At 43.9% G+C, this 22,668-nt stretch overlaps 1 protein-coding gene across 1 annotated transcript in view; it reads right to left on the reverse strand.

The window, feature by feature from the left end:
• mast1a (microtubule associated serine/threonine kinase 1a) overlaps window positions 1-22,668 on the reverse strand; it is a 75,191-nt gene that overhangs the window by 28,358 nt on the left and 24,165 nt on the right. Inside the window, exons 3-7 of the mRNA XM_028589049.1 lie at window positions 14,808-14,896; window positions 13,809-13,884; window positions 13,151-13,223; window positions 11,130-11,135; window positions 9,141-9,301 (exon numbers count right to left, since the gene is read on the reverse strand). Of these exons, the coding sequence (XP_028444850.1) occupies window positions 9,141-9,301; window positions 11,130-11,135; window positions 13,151-13,223; window positions 13,809-13,884; window positions 14,808-14,896 (405 nt within the window). The remainder of the gene's footprint in view (window positions 1-9,140; window positions 9,302-11,129; window positions 11,136-13,150; window positions 13,224-13,808; window positions 13,885-14,807; window positions 14,897-22,668) is intronic.

Consider the following 22,668-nt stretch of genomic DNA (forward strand, 5'->3'; position numbering starts at 1 on the left):
CGACCATACCTATGTTATATAATTTTTTTGTTGTGTAGTTACACTATTCCAAATGTTTCCATCAAATGGCAAACCCACAGAAATGTGTTATTTTATTTTCAGATACGTCACGTTTCATTTAGTCGCCCGTCAGCGGTGTCATATAACCTTTCAACATCTAGTTACTCGTAACTTCCGTCAAAACACGGGCACCCAGATATGTTCGAGAGTAATTGTAAATCATACAATGTCACAGAAAAAAATACTGGTAACACTGCTTTTTTGCCAAAGGGCATCATTTTGTGATTAATTACATGCCACTTTGCAACACAGTAATACAGCGGAAACCTTATTTATTGATACATATCAATATTTATCCAGCTTAATGTTACTACAATGTATGTGCTGGTTGACAATTAGCTAACATTAATGCTTGCTAATGCTTGGTGGAGAACATTATAGGGTTACAACATCGTTCAACACGCTCATCAAGTTATTAGTAGTATGATTGTTTTGACCATGGATAAAAGCAGCACTGCGCTAACCCACAAATAAGTTCACTAGTAACGTTAACGTTAGCTGTATAGATAGACAATTAATCTAATGCTAATTTAGCCAGCTAGCACACTCCGGTCTGCCTGCCTCACTCTCCCGGCATAAAGAGACTTCATTCGGGATGATAGTAGGGGAGGGAATCACCAGAGGTCTCATGATACGATATCATCACGTTACTTATGTCACGATACGATCTTATTGCGATTTTAAACATATTGCAATATTCTGCTATTTATCGCAATTTATTACCTTTTTTCCAACTTGCTGCAAAATGGGATTGTCAAGCAGACAAACTGACCAACACATATATAATAACAGATCGATACTTGGCATCTGTGTATCGATACAGTATTGCCACGGAAAATACCGCGATACTATGCTGTATCGATTTTTTCCCCCAACCCTAGATGATAGCTGACAACACAGCCAGGACATGTAGCAATAGCTAGATAACGTTAGCCCCAGCCGGTGCCGGGTGCTTACGACACTAACGGCAGTTTAATGAAGCGTCGGGAAACAGAGAATATCAGACCCAGGCATCCTAGTCACAACATTGGCCATCCATAATGTTAGCTAGCTACGTCTCCGTAAATGCTATTGGTGTTTGTACCGAAAATCTCCTAGCTGCCAAATTTCTCCCCCCTTCGCTGTCTTTACAGTTGGTTAGCTAAATTAACCTGACAGGTGGGTTAAGCACCAAAACAAATAGTTAAGATTACAGAAAAGTGAAGGGGGAGATCGGGCAGCTGGGAGATATTCTCCAGCTGCTGACAACGGCAATCATACATCATAGCCGTCCTGGAGATTCCCCCTGCAATCCCCACCCACACCAGTCTCTCAGCCTCACTGAGTGTTACAACAAACCCCGTCCGCCCGGTAAAATCCAAAAGGTGACATCCATCCATCCATCCATCTTCGTCCGCTTATCCGGTGTCGGGTCGCGGGGGGAGCAGCTCCAGCAGGGGACCCCAAACTTCCCTTTCCCGAGCAACATTAACCAGCTCCGACTGGGGCATCCCGAGGCGTTCCCAGGCCAGGTTGGAGATATAATCCCTCCACCTAGTCCTGGGTCTTCCCCGAGGCCTCCTCCCAGCTGGACGTGCCTGGAACACCTCCCTAGGGAGGCGCCCAGGGGGCATCCTTACCAGATGCCCGAACCACCTCAACTGGCTCCTTTCGACGCAAAGGAGCAGCGGCTCTACTCCGAGCTCCTCACGGATGACTGAGCTTCTCACCCTATCTCTAAGGGAGACGCCAGCCACCCTCCTGAGGAAACCCATTTCAGCCGCTTGTACCCTGGATCTCGTTCTTTCGGTCATGACCCAGCCTTCATGACCATAGGTGAGGGTAGGAACGAAAACTGACCGGTAGATCGAGAGCTTTGCCTTCTGGCTAAGCTCTCTTTTCGTCACAACGGTGCGATAGATTGAATGCAATACCGCACCCGCTGCGCCCGATTCTCCGACCAATCTCCCGCTCCATTGTCCCCTCACTCGCGAACACAACCCCAAGGTACTTGAACTCCTTCACTTGGGGTAAGGACTCATTCCCTACCTGGAGAAGGCATTCCATCGGTTTCCTGCTGAGAACCATGGCCTCAGATTTAGAGGTGCTGATCCTCATCCCAACCGCTTCACACTCGGTTGCGAACCGATCCAGTGAGTGCTGAAGGTCGCAGGCCGATGATGCCATCAGGACCACATCATCTGCAAAGAGCAGCGATGAGATCCCCAGCCCACCACACTGCAACCCCTCCCCACCCCGACTACGCCTCGATATCCTGTCCATAAATACTACAAACAGGATTGGTGACAAAGCGCAGCCCTGGCGGAGGCCAACCCTCACCTGAAACGAGTCCGACTTACTACCGAGAACCCGGACACAGCTCTCGCTTTGGTTGTACAGAGATTGGATGGCCCTGAGAAGAGACCCCCTCACCCCATACTCCCGCAGCACCTCCCACAGTATCTCCCGGGGGACCCGGTCATACGCCTTCTCCAAATCCACAAAACACATGTAGACCGGTTGGGCATACTCCCAGGCTCCCTCCAGGATCCTTGCGAGAGTGAAGAGCTGGTCCGTTGTTCCACGACCAGGACGGAATCCGCATTGTTCCTCCTCAACCCGGCCGAACCCTCCTTTCCAGCACCTTGGAGTAGGCTTTACCAGGGAGGCTGAGAAGTGTGATACCCCTATAATTGGCACACACCCTCTGGTCCCCCTTTTTAAAAAGGGGAACCACCACCCCAGTCTGCCACTCCTTTGGCACCGTCCCAGACTTCCACGCAATGTTGAAAAGGCGTGTCAACCAGGACAGCCCCTCCACACCCAGAGCCTTGAGCATTTCTGGACGGATCTCATCAATCCCCGGGGCTTTGCCACTGTGTAGTTGTTTGACTACATCAGTGACTTCCGCCTGGGAAATTGACGACAATCCCCCATTATCCTCCAGCTCTGCCTCTAACATAGAGGGCGTATTAGTCGGATTCAGGAGTTCCTCAAAGTGCTCCTTCCACCGCCCTATTACCTCCTCAGTTGAGGTCAACAGTGTCCCATCCTTACTATACACAGCTTGGATGGTTCCCCCCCCCCTCCTGAGGTGGCGAACAGTTTTCCAGAAGCACTTTGGTGCCGACCGAAAGTCCTTCTCCATGTCTTCTCCAAACTTCTCCCACACCCGCTGCTTTGCCTCTTTCACGGCAGAGGCTGCAGCCCTTCGGGCCCTTCGGTACCCTGCAACTGCCTCCGGAGTCCTCCGGGATAACATATCCCGGAAAGACTCCTTCTTCAGTCGGACGGCTTCCCTGACCACCGGTGTCCACCACGGTGTTCGTGGGTTACCGCCCCTTGAGGCACCTAAGACCCTAAGACCACAGCTCCCTCGCCGCAGCTTCAGCAATGGAAACTTTGAACATTGTCCACTCGGGTTCAATGCCCCCAGCCTCCACAGGGATGCACGAAAAGCTCCGCCGGAGGTGTGAGTTGAAAGTCTGTTGGACAGGGGCCTCCTCCAGATGTTCCCAATTTACCCGCACTACACGTTTGGGCTTACCAGGTCTGTCCAGAGTCTTCCCCCACCCTCTGACCCAACTCATCACCAGATGGTGATCGGTTGACAGCTCTGCCCCTCTCTTCACCCGAGTGTCCAAAACATATGGCCTCAGATCAGATGAAACGATTATGAAATCGATCATTGACCTTCGGCCTAGGGTGCTCTGGTACCAAGTACACTTATGAGCATCCCTATGTTCAAACATGGTGTTTGTTATAGACAATCCATGACTAGCACAAAAGTCCAACAACAAACAACCACTCTGGTTTAGATCAGGGAGGCCGTTCCTCCCAATCACGCCTCTCCATGTGTCTCCATCATTGCCCATGTGCGCGTTGAAGTCCCCCAGCAGAACAATGGAGTCCCCACTGGAGCCCCATGCAGGACTCCAGTCAAGGTCTCCAAGAAGGCCGAATACTCCGAACTCCTGTTTGGTGCATATGCACAAACAACAGTCAGAGTTTTCCCCCACAACCCGCAGGCGTGGGGAGGCGACCCTCTCGTCCACGGGGTAAACTCCAACACAGCGGCGCCAGCCGGGGCTTGTGAGTATCCCCACACCCGCCCGGGCGCCTCACACCCTGGGCAACTCCGGAGAAGAAAAGAGTCCAACCCCTATCCAGGAGTATGGTTCCAGAACCAAGACTGTGCGTAGAGGTAAGCCCCACCAGATCTAACCGGTAGCGCCCACCTCCCGCACCAGTTTCGGCTCCTTCCCCACAGAGAGGTGACGTTCCCACGCCCCAGAGCCAGCGTCTGCCGCCCGGGTCTGGTCCGTCGAGGCCCCTGACCTTCACTGCCACCCATGTGGCATCGCACCCGACCCCAACGGTTCCTCCCACAGGGGGTGGGCCCATGGGATGGAGAGGGAGTTGCCACGTAGCTTGTTCGGGCTGTGCCCGGCGGGCTCCGTGGCAAACCCGGCCACCAGGCGCTTCGCCGACGAGCCCGCCCGTCTGGGCCTGGCTCCAGACGGGCCCCGGGCTTCCTCCGGCAGGGTCACTCCATCTCTACTTAGCTTTTTCATTGGGGTTTTTGAACCATTCTTTGTCTGGCCCCTCACCTGAGACCACTTTGCCTTGGGAGACCCTACCAGGAGCACAAAGCTCCAGACAACACAGCCCTCAGGTTCACAGAGACACACAAACCTCTCCACCACGATAAGGTGATGGTTCACGGAAAGGTGACATTGGCATGTGAAATATACTGTGATCGTGTGGTTTTAGCTGCTAAAACCTGCTAACGTTAGCCGCTAATGTTGGCTCACTAGCTAACTGATCAGCTAGTTACCAATACAGATTGAATCAAGACAAATGTAATTATGTTGGGGAAACTGCAGCTATTTTATTAGCATGACATGAATAAACGTTACTAAACGTAACGTGAATAAACTTGAATGGGTAAACTCCTCCGTGAACAGATGCATTCTAATCAACGATAGTGTTTAGCAATAAAAACTCCCATAATTCCAGGCAACTTCCCAATGTCATCAAACGTCTGTGTTTACAATCCATTGTTTTGGTTGAGAGACCCCTAGCGGCAGAAAGTTACACATTACACATTATTCTGCAACTAGTAGTTAATATTGGCTCCCCATTGCTCTGCTACGGCATACAAATGCGGTTTACGCATAAGTGATAATCTAATATAATATACTGTATACTTTGGATAGTTCCAAGTACATTTTGTTAATATTTATGCACTTTTACTTACTATTAAAATGTTGAATGCAGTACTATTACTTTAAGTATTTTATAGTGTGTTATTGTTACTTAGTTAAAGGATCTGAATATTTCTTCCACTGCTGTTTTTATTAATATTAATATATGATAATAAACTGCACACACCTGGATGATGAGAAACTGTATATACTACTGTATGTGTAGATTTACATGAGCAGGAAATATTTTTTCTCTCCGGGAACCATCACCTTATCGTGGTGGAGAGGTTTGTGTGTCCCTATAAACCTGAGGGCTGTGTTGTCTGGAGCTGTGTGCTCCTGGTAGGGTCTCCCAAGGCAAAGTGGTCTCAGGTGAGGGGCCAGACAAAGAATGGTTCAAAAACCCTATGAAACAACTTAGAAGAGGTGAAGTTACCCTGCCCGGAGGAAGCCCGGGGCCCCCGTCTGGAGCCAGGCCCAGATGGCGGGCTCGTCATACTCACAAGCCCCCGGCTGAGCGCCGCTGCATTGGAGTTTACCCCGGTGGACGAGAGGGTCGCCTCCCTACGCCTGCGGGTTGTGGGGGGGAAAACTCTGACTGTTGTTTGTGCATATGCACCAAACAAGAGTTCGGAGTATTCGGCCTTCTTGGAGACCTTGACTGGAGCCTGCATGGGGCTCCAGTGGGGTACTCCATTGTTCTGCTGGGGGACTTCAACGCGCACATGGGCAATGATGGAGACACATGGAGAGGCGTGATTGGGAGGAACGGCCTCCCTGATCTAAACCAGAGTGGTTGTTTGTTGTTGGACTTTTGTGCTAGTCATGGATTGTCTATAACAAACACCATGTTTGAACATAGGGATGCTCATAAGTGTACTTGGTACCAGAGCACCCTAGGCCAAAGGTCAATGATCGATTTTATAATTGTTTCATTTGATCTGAGGCCGTATGTTTTGGAAACTCGGGTGACGAGAGGGGCGGAGCTGTCAACTGATCACCATCTGGTGGTGAGTTGGGTCAGGGGGTGGGGGAAGACTCTGGACAGACCTGGAAAGCCCAAACGGGTAGTGCGGGTAAATTGGGAACGTCTGGAGGAGCCCCCTGTCCAACAGACTTTCAACTCACACCTCCGGCGGAGCTTTTCGTGCATCCCTGTGGAGGCTGGGGGCATTGAACCCGAGTGGACAATGTTCAAAGTTTCCCTTGCTGAAGCTGCGGCGAGGAGCTGTGGTCTTAGGGTCTTAGGTGCCTCAAGGGGCGGTAACCCACGAACACCGTGGTGGACACCGGTGGTCAGGGACTCAGAGGACTCCGGAGGCGGTTGCAGGGTACCGAAGGGCCCGAAGGGCTGCAGCCTCTGCCGTGAAAGAGGCAAAGCAGAGGGTGTGGGAGAAGTTTGGAGAAGACATGGAGAAGGACTTTCGGTCGGCACCAAAGTGCTTCTGGAAAACTGTTCGCCACCTCAGGAGGGGGAAGCGGGGAACCATCCAAGCTGTGTACAGTAAGGATGGGACACTGTTGACCTCAACTGAGGAGGTAATAGGGCGGTGGAAGGAGCACTTTGAGGAACTCCTGAATCCGACTAATACGCCCTCTATTTTAGAGGCAGAGCTGGAGGATGATGTGGGATCATTGTCAATTTCCCAGGTGGAAGTCACTGATGTAGTCAAACAACTCCTCAGTAGCAAAGCCCCTGGGATTGATGAGATCTGTCCAGAAATGCTCAAGGCTCTGGGTGTGGAGGGGCTGTCCTGGTTGACACGCCTCTTCAACATTGCGTGGAAGTATGGGACGGTGCCTAAGGAGTGGCAGACCGGGGTGGTGGTTCCCCTTTTTAAAAAGGGGGACCAGAGGGTGTGTGCCAATTACAGGGGTATCACACTTCTCAGCCTCCCTGGTAAAGCCTACTCCAAGGTGCTGGAAAGGAGGGTGCGGCCGATAGTCGAAACCTCAGATTGAAGAGGAACAATGCGGATTCCGTCCTGGTCGTGGAACAACGGACCAGCTCTTCACTCTTGCAAGGATCCTGGAGGGAGCCTGGGAGTATGCCCAACCGGTCTACATGTGTTTTGTGGATCTGGAAAAGGCGTATGACCGGGTCCCCCGGGAGATACTGTGGGAGGTGCTGCGGGAGTATGGGGTGAGGGGGTCTCTTCTCAGGGCCATCCAATCTCCGTACGACCAAAGTGAGAGCTGTGTCCGGGTTCTCGGCAGTAAGTCGGACTCGTTTCAGGTGAGGGTTGGCCTCCGCCAGGGCTGCGCTTTGTCACCAATCCTGTTTGTAACATTTATGGACAGGATATCGAGGCGTAGTCAGGGTGGGGATGGGTTGCGGTTCGGTGGGCTGGGGATCTCATCGCTGCTCTTTGCAGATGATGTGGTCCTGATGGCATCATCGGCCTGCGACCTTCAGCACTCACTGGATCGGTTCGCAGCAGAGAGTGAAGCGGTTGGGATGAGGATCAGCACCTCTAAATCTGAGGCCATGGTTCTCAGCAGGAAACCGATGGAGTGCCTACTCCAGGTAGGGAATGAGTCCTTACCCCAAGTGAAGGAGTTCAAGTACCTTGGGGTTTTGTTCGCGAGTGAGGGGACAATGGAGCGGGAGATTGGTCGGGGAATCGGCGCAGCGGGTGCGGTATTACATTCAATTTATTGCACCGTTGTGACGAAAAGAGAGCTGAGCCAGAAGGCAAAGCTCTCGATCTACCGGTCAGTTTTCGTTCCTACCCTCACCTATGGTCATGAAGGCTGGGTCATGACCGAAAGAACGAGATCCAGGGTACAGGCGGCCAAAATGGGTTTCCTCAGGAGGATGGCTGGCGTCTCCCTTAGAGATAGGGTGAGAAGCTCAGTCATCCGTGAGGAGCTCGGAGTAGAGCCGCTGCTCCTTCGCATCAAAAGGAGCCAGTTGAGGTGGTTCGGGCATCTGGTAAGGATGCCCCCTGGGCGCCTCCCTAGGGAGGTGTTCCAGGCACGTCCAGCTGGGAGGAGACCTCAGGGAAGACCCAGGACTAGGTGGAGGGATTATATCTCCAACCTGGCCTGGGAACGCCTCGGGATCCCCCAGTCGGAGCTGGTTAATGTTGCTCTGGAAAGGGAAGTTTGGGGTCCCCTGCTGGAGCTGCTCCCCCCGCGATCCGACACCGGATAAGCGGACGAAGATGGATGGATGGAAATATTTTTATATTATATTTACATTACATACATATAATTAATAATAACATACTAATAAATATTGTCTTTAATTAAAAAAAGCTTACTGAGTCACTCCTCTTATTAAAAATGGCAGCTGTAGAAAATATAGCATTCAACAGCACTGACAAATACATTATACATACACAATAATATTTGAATTATAAAAGATAATCAACAAAAAGGCCTGTACTCTAGGTCATGATTAAGAGCCCTCTGCATCTCTTCATGTCAGAAGAAAGTTGTTCCTGCAGTCTAACTAAAGTTTTCCTTTCATAATCCTAAAGGGCAGCCGAAAGTCATTTCATAAAAGCTTGACATGATGAATTTTGGTTACCTTTGTTTTCTTTTCTTCACCAGATAATCTCCACAAATCAACCACTTACAAATAAGGCTTTGAGCAATGTTGGTATGTTAATTCTGCAGTCAGTAAACAACCTTATGGTTTAAACATAATGATGTTTTGTATCTGGGAAAAAAATGTCACAGCATTATGTTTATTATGTTCAAGTCGGTGACTGGGGGCTACTTCGTGCTACTAGAAGAAACCAGCACTTAATTCCATATATGGCTTCTGCTCCCATGGACGAATTGTATGTAAAAAAAACTAAATCAAAGTTGGCTAGATGCCCAGCCCAGTGGCTTGTCTTCATTTGCTCAAACTGTCTTGTTGCCCATGACCCTCTGTGCTCTCACCTGAGGCTTCGAGAGCGAGGGCGGGCGTGCGGCGAGCGTCGGCCCCCGTCATCGTCCGTGATGCTCTCGGTGCTGCCAAAGTGCTTGGACAGGAAGTGCAACTCATCCATGGTCGGCTGGAAGGGCAGCTGGTGCAGACGCTCCTGGGATGAGCTGGATGACTTGAGGGAGACATGAAAAAGAGACAAGGTTAAATTATGAACTGCTCTTTGTTAGGTTTCTTTGAAAAGCTTCTGTTGCAGCTGCAATGTCAATGGTTTAAAAATAGATATCCAGTGATTGAAAAAAATAAATGGCAAGAACACCGTAATCAATCACCACATTGATTAAGGTGGTGACAAGAAGAGAAGAGAAGAGAAGAGAAGAGAAGAGAAGAGAAGAGAAGAGAAGAAAAGAAATTGTGTACTATCATATGAGTGGGTGGAAAGAACTGAAACAAAGAAGCTACTAACTTAAAAGAACAAGGAAGGCAGAGAGAGAGGTGGAAAAACAAGAAACATATCCAGAAGGAGTTAGTGTAGGAGGGTAAAAGAGAATAATTTGGACTAAATACCAGAGCAAAGACTAAAAGTTGACTGCTGCCTTAAGTGTCTGCTGCCTCGGGGGGTTAATGGCAGCACTATTCACTTTTAAACAAAAGATTTTTCTTCAGTGCAGCAGGGAAAAACCAGCCTGGATCAATGGGAGGCTTAATGAGCACATCTCCCGATGGTACACCATGGTTGGCATTGGCCACACAATGATTTCTGCTATAAAAATCCATTAGAGACTCCATTCAGGTCTTAGCTACTTGAAAGCTGCAGAAAAACACTGACATGATGATGTTGTGAATGCAGCAGGTCCAGTCAACAGAATCAGAGAGACACAGAGAGCTCGGAGACTGAGGAAAATGCCATTGGATATGATGGTTGTCATGAATGAAAAACTCATATCTGCCTCGATACTTTGTGCAGTCACAGGGTGCATCTCAGTTTAACTTAATCGCATCCAGATTTCCTTCACTTGCGTCTTAGTGCCTCTTACTAAAGACGTGACTAGAAACTAAAATGTAAGGAAATATGTAAGGAAATAGGAATTGCTTTTAGAAAATCATCATCATCATAAGTCAGTTTTCTGATGATGGTTCCACAGCTGGATCACCTGTCAGTCGGCCTCAACAGCTCCTTAGTCTTTTGATGCCTTAGAGTTTGTATGTGCACATATGCAATAACAAGGGTGTAAAGTTACTATTTCTAGCACTATTACTTTTTTTCATATTTCCTCCCACATGGCAAAACAGAATGTGAAATTAGTCCCTGCATGTTTTCCCTTAAAATAAACCATTTTCAGCATCCACACATCCACACTTCAAATCAAAACTTGATTCAGTATTTGTAACGTACAGGTCCAACCACAGTTTGTAAATGGACCTCACTGCCCAGAAACTGAATGCTGATGAGCCATTTCTACAGCAGCATGTTTTTTTAACAAGCTAATTTAATAATTAATTTGAAATCTGCATTTCTGTTTGTAAATTAATTAGTTAATAAAAAAGCTTATGATGAGAGTGTCTTATAATTTATAGAAATGTTTTGGCCAAATGGTTTTGGCAAAGTGGAAATAATGTATATATAGTGTAATCTTAATATAGCCACCAATGGAAGATGTGTTAATTGTTGAAAAGACGACCAACTCTTTTTTTCTTCCTAACTATAATTTAAGATAAATACAAATCTGAACTTGGGAGTGATATGACTGATATTTGTCCTGGTATAAAGCTGTGGTGTTGTGGCGAAGCAGTCAAGGCAGCCCGATCAGCTGCAGCGTCCAACACCTAACACATTTCCAACAAAGGGAAATTCAAATTGGGATGTACCTGTAAGGTTTCATCCTTTGTACTTCTTCCACTTTTAACTGTTTATATTTCTGCAGCTTTCCAGCATAAATTTGGTTCACATCTACATGTAAGAAACTCCTCCACACACACACACACTACAACGAGCAGAGCACTGAAACCTGACGGGATGGAGGGGAAGGGGGGGTGGTAGTGGATATGGAGTATATGGAGAGACTGAGAAGAAACCATCTACAAACTCATCTACCGGCAAAAAATATCAATAAGTCACCTGCAGCGTACTGTATGTCTCTCTATACGCTATGTTCTGCTGTGAGGATGTGCATGAGAGAAAGTGTACAGGGGGTGGATTATGAGTCAACACCTTGTCTCCACCTGAACATCATACACATTAAGGTCCATTTCTCAAATGGACTATTTACCAAATGGGCCTTGGCAGGGTTCATTTCTCTGAGTAGTCTCTTATGCTTCACTCAGACAAAAGTCAACATTGTTGTTGTTCCTCTGTTTGCTTCAAAACAGGTTTCCACCTACACTCTCTCTTATTTGTCTCTGCTACCACTCACCATCAATCTCCGCTTCTCTGACGATAAAGTGATGGATAGAGAAATAGTAACTGGAACAGGGAATTAATACAGATTGGTTATATTTCCCTTTTCAGAAAGGCCAAGTCATCAGGTTGATCATATCTTAGCAGCTGAGTTATTTTTGGTCCTGGTTTACATGTGATACATGTTAGTTAGCGCTTACATGCTTTTAAACAATCGGCAAAGTCAAAGAACACAGGGGTGCGTGTGCGTGTGTATATGCATGGCATTTAGCTGCAAGGGTGATGTGTAACATTTCAAAGCGTAGCGAGACCAAAGTAGAACATGCAACTTTTAGAACATTAGCACCAGTGGTGTAGTCTAATGTATTGTAGTGGGTATACTATATATATATATATATATATATATATAGTATCTCACAAAAGTGAGTACACCTCTCACATTTTAGTAAATATTTCATTATATCTTTTAATGGGACAACACTGAAGAAATGACACTTTGCTACAGGCCAGTTATTTCATGGATCCTATGCATCCTGATAAAGTTCCCTTGGCCTTTGGAATTAAAATAGCCCCACATCATCACATACCCCTCACCATACCTGGAGATTGGCATGGTTTTATGTCAATAGCTGGTTTGATTTGCATTGAGAGTACCCCATGCCAGTCTCTAGGTATGGTGAAGGGCATGTGATGATGTGGGGCTATTTTAATTAAAAAGCCAAGGGAACTTTATCAGGATGCATAGTATCCTGGATCCATGAAATAACTGGCCTTTAAAAATAAAAATCTGCCTGCCTCTATGGGAATCAGCACGCACTGATTTTACGCATGAAAACATATGCAAATGAATTCTGTGAGTGCAATACATATGCATGCAAAGGATACAAAAGCCCACCTCATCAATTTAGCAAAGGATGAAAAATCTAACATACAGTTGTGTGTGTTGATTTCATGAGCTAAATTTTAAAGAGAAGAAAAAGCAGCACCCCACACTTTGTTACTTTTCTCCTGTTTCTCCGGTAAAAATGGAAATGAAAGAAAGTACAGTGTTTGCTTGCCATGCTGTAAAGAGGGGAAACATGAAGGCATCTCTCGGTGAAAACAGCATAACAGTCACAAGAGGCCTCACATTTTACTTCAGGGGACATTTTAGAAAATTGCTGGTGTCCGGTTTGATAGCCTCAAGTTTTGGGTTACCAGGGAAACACTTACAGTTGTCAGCACTATGCTACATTTGAGAAAGCATAAGGTGCAGTGGCTGCTACAGTAATAATACATGATGACTTGACCGTACCACATTGATTACAGTAAAATTTTGTGTAATTTAGTCAGAGTGGGTCACCAACAAAATTTGTAGTGCCACAGCAATCACTGACCTTACATTACCTCATATAAAAATGGAATTCAGCACAGTGAGGTAGACAGATTTTAAATTTGGTAAAACAAAACAATGGTATTAGATTGTTGAGGAAATCAGAGGAGGAGAGGAAAAGTTGGATCGCTCATCCCAAATGATTGCTGTCTTTTATCCTCAAGAAGACGAGATGTGCCAAAATGTTGATGAATAAATAAAAAATGTAAACGACTGCATAAGAGCTAGGAGTGTGGCATTTTTCTTTCTCTTACTGTTGAACTGGGTGTATTGGTGCCATATCCTGAAGAAGGCAGAGAAGCCAAGGACCATCTACGACCATCAGCCCTGAGGAAAGGTAAATACAAGTGAAAAGGGAGAACATATGTTAGAATCAAATACTGTATTCTCTATCACTTTCAACTCCAATTCTGGTTTCTAGTGTAGTCCCTCCAAACAACAAAGTTATACTAAAGCAATCCCACCACCTTCCCTTCCTTTCTATCCAATTACACTTCCTTTAGGTGGTTCCTTTTATTCCTCTCTCCCCTCAGGCCTTCTCCAGCCATGTCTGACACTTCCTTTGAGTGAGTGATGAGGGACACGTTTGGGCTGAATCCTGGCACCATGCCCCACGATTTAGTCACACAGACATTTGGTGTGTGCAGCGTAGGTCTAAGACAGGGCCGCGGCATGCAGTTTCATTTTTGTGTGTGTCACTGTTCCCTGTGTGTCACACACACTGCGTGTGTGTGTGTGTGTGTGTGTGTGTGTGTGTGTGTGTGTGTGTGTGTGTGTGTGTGTGTGTGTGTGTGTGTGTGTGCGTGCCTGCGTGTGACAAATAACCCTAACAACAATTTCACTCGACTACTTTGCACTGCCTTTGTAGGTTGCATGTGTGACTTATGGTGTGAATGAAGGAGGGATGCCAACCTGCGAGAAGAGGCAAAGGAAAAGTGGGCAGGTCCACTTGGTGAGAAGTTGCGTGGGCTGTCCAACGGACTGCTTCCTGTTAAAATACATATGGACAGAACAGAGCCAAAAACATATAGTACACTGTAAGTTATTGGCCAGGATAATTTACCAAAAGTAATTTGAGCTTTTAGGTAACTCTACAAGACCATTTCATTTAGTCAACCTCACTTTTAAAGAAACATTGAATGCCTATCAGTTGACATAAAAAATATCAAATTTTTCATTATCAGAGAAACTGAAAACTCTGGAGTTATAAAAATGACAACTGTGTGTATTCACTGTGACAGCTACTTCCAAGACACCTACTGTAATGGTGTATATTATCCTTTATCCTGTCCTACACTATTAGTAAATAATTAAACATTAAGTTAAAGAGCAACTTAACACCAGCTGAAATTCTTGTTCTTGCTGACCTCTAGTGCAGTGGTGCCAGAACATACCACAGCATCTCTCAGTTGTGTCAGACTGTGCTGGGGGCTGAGATGAATCAGCATTTGTCAGAACTCTGTTTACTATGAGAAACATTTCCATTGCTTGCTATGATTGTCAGTATTTGTCATTGCTGTGCACCTTGAAAACTCACAAGCCGGAAAAGCTTAATGCGTTACTATAACAACTGGCAACTGTGAGCCAGACGGATGCAATTGAATAGACCTACAACCAATCAGAGCAACGAAACGACATAGCTCTGAGCGACACATGCAAGTTGGGGCGGAGCTTGGTCTGATTTGAAGCAGGAGAGAAATGCCTAACTTTCTCAAATTAAAGAAAGTTACAGGGGTACACTAAAATGTGTTTCTGAAAACATTTTAGGTGAGTAATATGTAATACAGTAACAGAAACATAATTTTTTTTTATGTAATGTCAATTAATAGGTAAATAAAAAAAATACTATTTACAATGGGTCCAATATACTGTTTAATCCTGCACTGTATTATGTCTATAACTTTTACTGACCTATGTGTCCAGGCAGTGGAGAGTGTGGCCGTGGCAGGGTGGGCGACGTACTGGTCAGGATGAGGCTTTTCCGGTTACTGGTTCTGCAACTAGAACATACACGAGAACAAAGAGCACGTCAATATTTGTCTTCATTATATTCTCCATCGATACCAGACAGATGATAGCGGACACACACACACACACACACACACAATTGAGTGACCCCCAGGTTAATGCACTGTGTCTGTGTTTGGCTTGGACTCTGTGTGCTTACTGGTCATCATGAGTAAATGTACAGTATATCCTACAGTATGTGTGGGTGTAAGTGTGTAGGCTTTTTTTATAGGCAGGCCATAATACAAGACTTTATTGACGTCCACCCACCCATAAGGTAGAGCGACCAAGCAACAAAGACTTTTCATTTCCTCTAGGTGCAGACCCACAACGGCTGCTGCCATGAAATATAATGGCAGGAGTGATGAGGCGATGGAGGGATGGGAAGACAGACGGAGAGGAAGAAAAGGACCAGGGAGGGCAGGTATAGACCATAATGAAGAACTGAAATGATTGTACTATTAGGCATCCTATGCTGCACTTGTTGCCACCACTGGATGTGTATTTGAACAATGTGTATTTACAAAGGAGCACACACAGAGATGCACAAGCTTACACAACAGTTCATAAAGTGAGAAGTGAATATTTTATTTTCATGTGTGGTTTGGGTTTTTCTCATAGGCCTTTCTTGCTTGTCTGTGTTTGCTTCACTGGAGTGCCTGTCAGTTCAGATTTAGCAGAGCAGAACCACATCTGATAAACAATACAAGTTTGCTCCATGTTGCATCAGCCAGCACACTGCTCGACATCTGTGCTGTAAATCACAGATGCACACATAAAAAAACACACAACAACACAACACACATTGGTCATTTGATGTTTCTCCATTGATCAATAATCCATATTCTCCCACATCCTCCCTTATCTCTCCCTTTTTGTGATGTGAGTCTTCAGCAGTTGTTTCTAGCACTCCAAGACATCAAACCGCTGGCAGGATTTTATCGGTGGCAGAGCGACTCTGTGGGCGCCAGCTGAGAGAGAGCTTGTACTCAACCTTGCAGAACAGAGGAGGAGCATATTGAAATATTTAAGGGAAATGCATTAGCTTAGGAGGAGGGCTGGAAGTGGCTTAACACCATCCTTCGCTACAGCGCTCAGAAGAAGAAAAGGGGAAAGGGTGAGGGAGGAGAGAGGAATAAAAGAACGAGACTAAATAGTGAAGAGACTGGAGATGCATACAGTATATTCGTCTAATTTCCTTTCTTTGTCATACCCACACTTCTCTTTTTCTTCTCTTCTTTGTGCCTGCAATCGTCTTTCATTTCACTTGCTTCTTAACTTGTAGTCTCTCAAATACACATTTTCATTGCTGCTCTTCGTCAATCAAAAGCTGAATCACTTGAGCATATGCAAGTCAAGATTCACTCCACAACATATTCTTAGCTTTTGATTCATGATTCATCACATCTACAGCAGCTCAACTCTACCAGTGAATCACTATGTTTCAACCACATATTACAGGGAAAGGGATTTAATCCTACCTGCCGCGTTCCTGTGACTTATTATTATATATTATATTTTAGTCTCAATAAATCTCTTCACCATCTTTTGATAAGTCCTCACTCATCTGTTTCTCCTTCATTTCTTCGGCTTTGATCTCATTCTGCTTTCTTCTTCTTTGCAATTAACTCTCTGAATGATGAATAATTGAAATGTGGGAAGTTCAGAACTCCCCTTTTCAGGGTTATAGAGTTGACTAAACTATTAAAGGCAGTAACAAAATGAAAACCCACAAGAGCAAAGCAATCTAATCTTCCCATGAAACCAGAAGGCTCTTGCAGTCACTATGGTTTATGACATTATATTAAATGAATGCTGTAAAAGGGCATCTTGCCCAAAGCATTTGTACTGTAAAAAAAAAAAGGTTAAATAGGAATGCTCTTTACGTTATACTCCAGCAGCCAGCCACATATTTATCACCAGTAAAGGTCACATTAGAGTTCTGCTACTTGTATTCCTGCAACAGCGACGAGGAGAAGAGACAGAAGCAGCAGGGGGGGAGGAGGGTAAAACCATCCATCTGTGGATGCTCTAACTGTTATGTATCTGATGTATTCCAGTGTATGCTGTTATTTTTTGGATTTTTTGATTATTTTTGTTTCCCACTTGGGTGAAGTGCAACAAGCTGTAAACAAGTCACTGACATATCATCATCTAATAAAGTTCTCATATGGTGAACATTTTAGTTACAGTTGCCTAATTACACATCCTGCAAAGTCTAATATTCACTCTCCTCTGAGCTCTATTTTGGTCTCCAACAGCTCCAAAGGGAAATACCTGTCCATTTAGCTGCTAAATGCTTCACTATGTTCACTAGCTATAGCCGCTAACTGTGTCTGTGAGCAAGTAGTGTTCAGTGGGCAGAAAAACCCAAACAATGAACTGAAGGACATTAAATGACTCTTAAGAGAGCTGAGAACAATCACAGTGTTTGGTAATATTTTACTATGAGTGATATCTCTCTCATCATTGATTAGCTTAAAGGTGCTGGACCAACATTAGCCTCCAGCACAGGTTCAAGGCTTTTTGACATAAACTTTTTAACAGTTGCTCAGCTCTACTGGGGGGATGAACCCCATTACCTTAAAAGACATTCCCTCATTTGACATCTTGATGATGGTAGCGGAAAGTGCTGTCTACAACGCAGTGGGCATGCTCAGCATTTATGTATATACATGTCACGGGGCAAAATAGTATATTGCTCAATTGTATTATCACGATACAAGTAGTACTGGAGTATCATGCGGCACATCTGCATTTCTTTATCTCTTAAATCTTTAACCCATGTTTGTCCTTGAATTGGTAAATGCACATAGCATAATAAAATAGAAAAGAATGTGTATATACATGTAGAACTAAGGGGTGCACATTAGCAATTACGGTGCAACACAAGAATTTAAGTGCAGAGTACCGGCAACTATTAGTACAAGTTATAAATTGTAAACAATGAATATAATAATAATAATAATAATAATAAGAATAATAAGAATAATAATAAGAATAATATAAAATGACAACATTATATAAAAAAATCTATTATCCTAGTAACTAGCAATACTTTGTATAATTTGTCCGTATTCCTCTTAGACTAAACAGCAAAATCATCAGAAAGGCAATACAACATGTTTGAGGAGTAGTTCAGTAATCCTGCCTTGCCCTCAAATCCTGGCCACATAATTAGCCGTCACAGTGGTAGCAGTCAGTGAAGGTTACAGGACAGGAGCTATAGGTGGCTGTAAGGACTTATAACTAACATGTTGTAGATTCACTTGACTGGAAAAGCAAAGAAGATAAGAGAGGTGGGAATGTGTTAGCAAAATGGATGTGTGTCTTTGTGTGTGTGCGTTTGTGTAAAAATGTGACTTTAAATCACTCTGTCATGGTTATGGTCATGCAGTCTTGGCTCACCTCAATTTGGTTTAAAAGGTGCCTGTATGCGTGTGTGCGTGCGTGCATGCCTTAGGATGTTTTGTACGGAAAAGAGAGATAGAGACGGTTAGTATGCTGCACATCGCTGTCCTTGAATCATAAATCTAAAGCTGTCTCTAGTTTTGTGGTCAAATGCAAACACATTGTCAGTTTACAGCCAAACAATCCTGCACTATATCATCCACCACCCTCTTCTACTTTAAGGTAGATGGTGATGTTTGTTGTCATCCAGTTACGCATAAATACATTTTAAACAGAAAACTGAAGCGTTGCTGAAAATGAGACAACTTCCTTTTAAATATTAAAACCCATTTGGATCCAATTAAGTTTATTATAAACAAATTATTGTCTATCCATAATGAATTGACCATAGGTAGAAGAGAGATGAAGAGGGAGAGGGTAGAGGATATTAAGCAGAATGTACAACGTTACCATAGCAACACGTTTAGAGTCACACTGAAATGAAGCAAACAGTAACATCTACAACTGATTCATTTTTTCTACTTTCACCAGAGCTAACAGTGAGAAAAAGACAACTCTTGTTAAACAAATGAAATAATGAAGGCGAGCATCAGACTGAATCAGCTCTGATCAGAGGCCATAAATATGATCTCACCCAGCACTCAACCACAAAACTGTGACTAAGTGTTTGTTGATATGGCTGGAAGCCAAAGAATGTTTGTGTGTTTGTATGTGAATGCCTGTTCTATAATCCATCATAATCCATTGTGTAATCCATCATGCAGGCTCAATCTGTGTGTGTGACAGAGGGTATAGTGGTGAGGCACGTTGTGCTGTCAGTCAGACAGAGTATGATTCATCGGGGTCAATGGTGCATGCTGCTATTGTGTGGGCCTCTGTTGATGGACACCAGAGCAGATGAGAAAGCTGCGACTGAGAAACAACTTTCAATATGTGATAGAGAAACTAAGTATGATAGTGTCAGGCTGCTGTGTCTGTCTAAGTCTGTCAAAAAGGTGCAAAGCAAATCAATGTTTTTTTCTGTTTATGCAGGATGCAGGCGGTTTTTGGATCCAGGTGGTCATAAGAAACACCTCCAGAATGATGAATGACAAACAGTGACAGCAGGAACAAGAGGAAGAAAGAAAAACAATTTTTTCTGATTTCCGTTTGTTAGCATCTTAATGACAAACATTCATTTTATATTCACATTCACATTTGTTCACTGCTAACATAAAATGTTCCTAATGAATGTATCTTTAAAATGCTCAGTGTCAACATGTTTCATCCGGTGTCTACGGAGATTCATTTAAGCATCCAGGTAATTGTAGTTTCAACAAAGCTTTAAGTTTAAAAACACTGGATTAAAAAATATAAAATACAAGACATTTCATCCAAACACCTCTCATTCGTCTTGTATTTTATATTTTTTAATCCAGTGTTTTTTTAAATTAAAGCTTTGTTGAAATGTTTCATCCTACAAAATCTGCTCCTGGAAACTACGGCATGATTTACCTTTCTATGGTTATGTTTTGGCAACTCAAAGATAAACTTGGATAACTTCAGGAAAAGATTATGAACAAGTCTATGCTGACTTTACCTTTTTTATACTGCTTTTTAATATTTAGACCAAAACCACAATCTTTACCAATTCTTAAAGCTGCACTGATCAATATTTTCATCTAACTATAAATCAAGGAACCTCTGTGTGTATGTGTGTGTCTTTCAAATGTCCCGCATGCGCCAAATACATCACACGCAGCACGCTGTTGTACGAGCCTCCGTACAGCAGCGGGGGGCGGGGCATGTGAATGGGTGAATGAGAGGCAAATTGTAAAGGGCTTTTCTGGTAAGGTAGAAAGGTGCTATATAAATGCAATACATTTACCATTTACCATCAGATGACATCTCAAGAATGCTTTGAATGGGCATGCCACCTGACAGCAATATTAGGAACCAAGCATTTTATAACTGCATTTAACTTTTTAGATTTTAATGCAAGTTGTAAATAACAATAAAAAATACTGAGAACCAAGCAAGCTGCCCGTTCCGGACAGGCACTCTCCAAACGGGCACTCTCCAAACGGGCCCTGTACTAATATTAACAATGGATCAAATGAGATGATAATTATCACCAACTCTGCAGTTCCCCTCAGCTTTACGTAGCATTTTAGCATCTTTCATCTCATTTTTTGTTTTATTACTGTTCATCAACTCTGATAAACCCTGTGTACACTACCTGTTCAGCACCAAACAGCAGACAGGCACAGTTAGTGAGTAGCTGGTGAATATAGTGGAGCATTTTGCAGCTAAAGAGACAGATATTTCCCTCAAGAGTTGGGGGAGAGCAAAAACAGAACTAAAAGAGAGTGAATATTGGACTAACTTTCATCAAGTTGCTATAAACATGACTCTACTGTAAATCTATGCATCTGATGGATGTGTAAATAAGTGAATGTTTGCTAACACGTTAGCAATGACGACTAAATAATAAATAATAAAACCTTGTTATATAATACGTCAATGTTGTGTTTACAGTCTGCTCTGCTGTCCGAAGTAGCCAAAAAAGTCAACTCGTACTGCTTTAACCAAATGTTTAGTCGCCCAAACTTAACAACACATGGAAAGCAGGACATAAACCCAAGTCTCCTTCGTACTATTATCCCAGCAGCAATTATGATTCCTCCAAAACGTATTTGCCAAAGCAACAGTGGTATTTTGTAGGTTAAAGTGAAAGGTGACACACAATGTTAAAAGGAACATCAACAGACAGTGTCAAAGATAACCAACAGAGAAACTGAAAGAGCTAAAACCCCAAACAGAGACAGAGATGTGACAGCCTCCCTGCTCCCAATAATAAAACCTGGGGCTGCCATTGACTACAACGCCCCGGTCAGTCTGCTGTGGGGAGGTCAGAGGTTAAATCTGTGGTAATGACTTGTGCAGAGGCTTTGACGAGCAATTATCCCCCTGCAGGCCATCGGCTGGCATTGGGCCATTAGTCTCTTACACACACAAACACATGTCCATGAATGTGCGAACCAGCATGGAAAAAAAACAAACACAGAGTGTTGGTCCCATAACACCCCAAAACTGTCCCAGACTGTCTACGCTCATTACAGCAATATAAGTAATGCAAACATAACATAATGCATAAAGTACCTTTAATCAGTTTACAAACTGGGGTGGTTAATTACAATGCAGGTCTTTGGTATCAGATTATCGAAACCAGGGATGAAACTGTAAGACAGCATCTGAAACGTTGGTATGTATGCACTCTACTACAGCAAGTATGTTAGGTCAAAGTTGAACCTGTGATGGAGTCCCTGTCTCACATCTTTTGAGCAATGTCACCATGTACGATATAAGAACTCTGCAAAAAACTTTCTCTAAAATTTGTCAGCTGCTGTTCACAGGTGGCCAGAATACCTTCTTCAACAATAGGAAGTGAAGCAAAAGTGCAAGATGCATAACAGGATAACATGTTAGCTGCTCTGTGATGCTGTCCTCAGGCATAGCTGTTATTTTTAGCTAAATGCTAACATCAGCATGCTAACATGTGCACAATGACAATGCTAACACGCTGCTGTTTACGTTGGTATAAAGTTTACAATGTTCACCATTATACTTTGTCATTTAGTTGTATTTCACATACTTGTTCACATAATGACAACTCAACCTGCGGACGCTGCACGTGAAAAAGAAACACTACATTCGGTTCTTTGACCAGTAATAAAAACACAGACTAAGAAGAAAGGGAGCCTAAGAAAAGACTTGTGGCAATTATACTAAAATCTATTCATATTTTGTATTGTTTTTTGGAAATTAATTAATTAATAATTAATAAATGATCTGTCATACATCATCCTCAGTAAAAACAAAAAAACAGTTTACTTGTTCTACATTACACTGTTTTTACATCATCATTTCTCATGATTTTCTTCCAACCATTATCTTTATTGTCATTTATAAATAGCGGTTATACATAACAGTATTTAATGTCATTATGCTTCTTTGGCACTTTGTAATTACTTCCTAAATTACTTCTCCATGAGGGAGGTCTCCTCTGTGCTGCTCTCCTCCTGTGAAGCTCCGTCCACAAACAAAAAGGCCTCTGACGGCTGTATATTAAAGCTAAGCACATTCATTATAACGGATGGTCACTGATGAGAACAAAGCAGCCATCTAAACAAAACCGTTTCATATTGTGCAAAGTCGATTAAAGGGATGAGCCGATTCAGAATGAAGCGCAGACACTGACGGCCTGATAGCACATCATGAGAGCACGTTTAAATGTCTGGTGTAGGATGTTATGGACGCAGGCAACAAGATGTGTGTTTCTCTTTATGTGTGTATGTTTTGTGTTATATTATGT

The sequence above is a fragment of the Perca flavescens genome, chromosome 2, assembly GCF_004354835.1.
Source record: "Perca flavescens isolate YP-PL-M2 chromosome 2, PFLA_1.0, whole genome shotgun sequence".
NCBI lineage: Eukaryota > Metazoa > Chordata > Actinopteri > Perciformes > Percidae > Perca > Perca flavescens.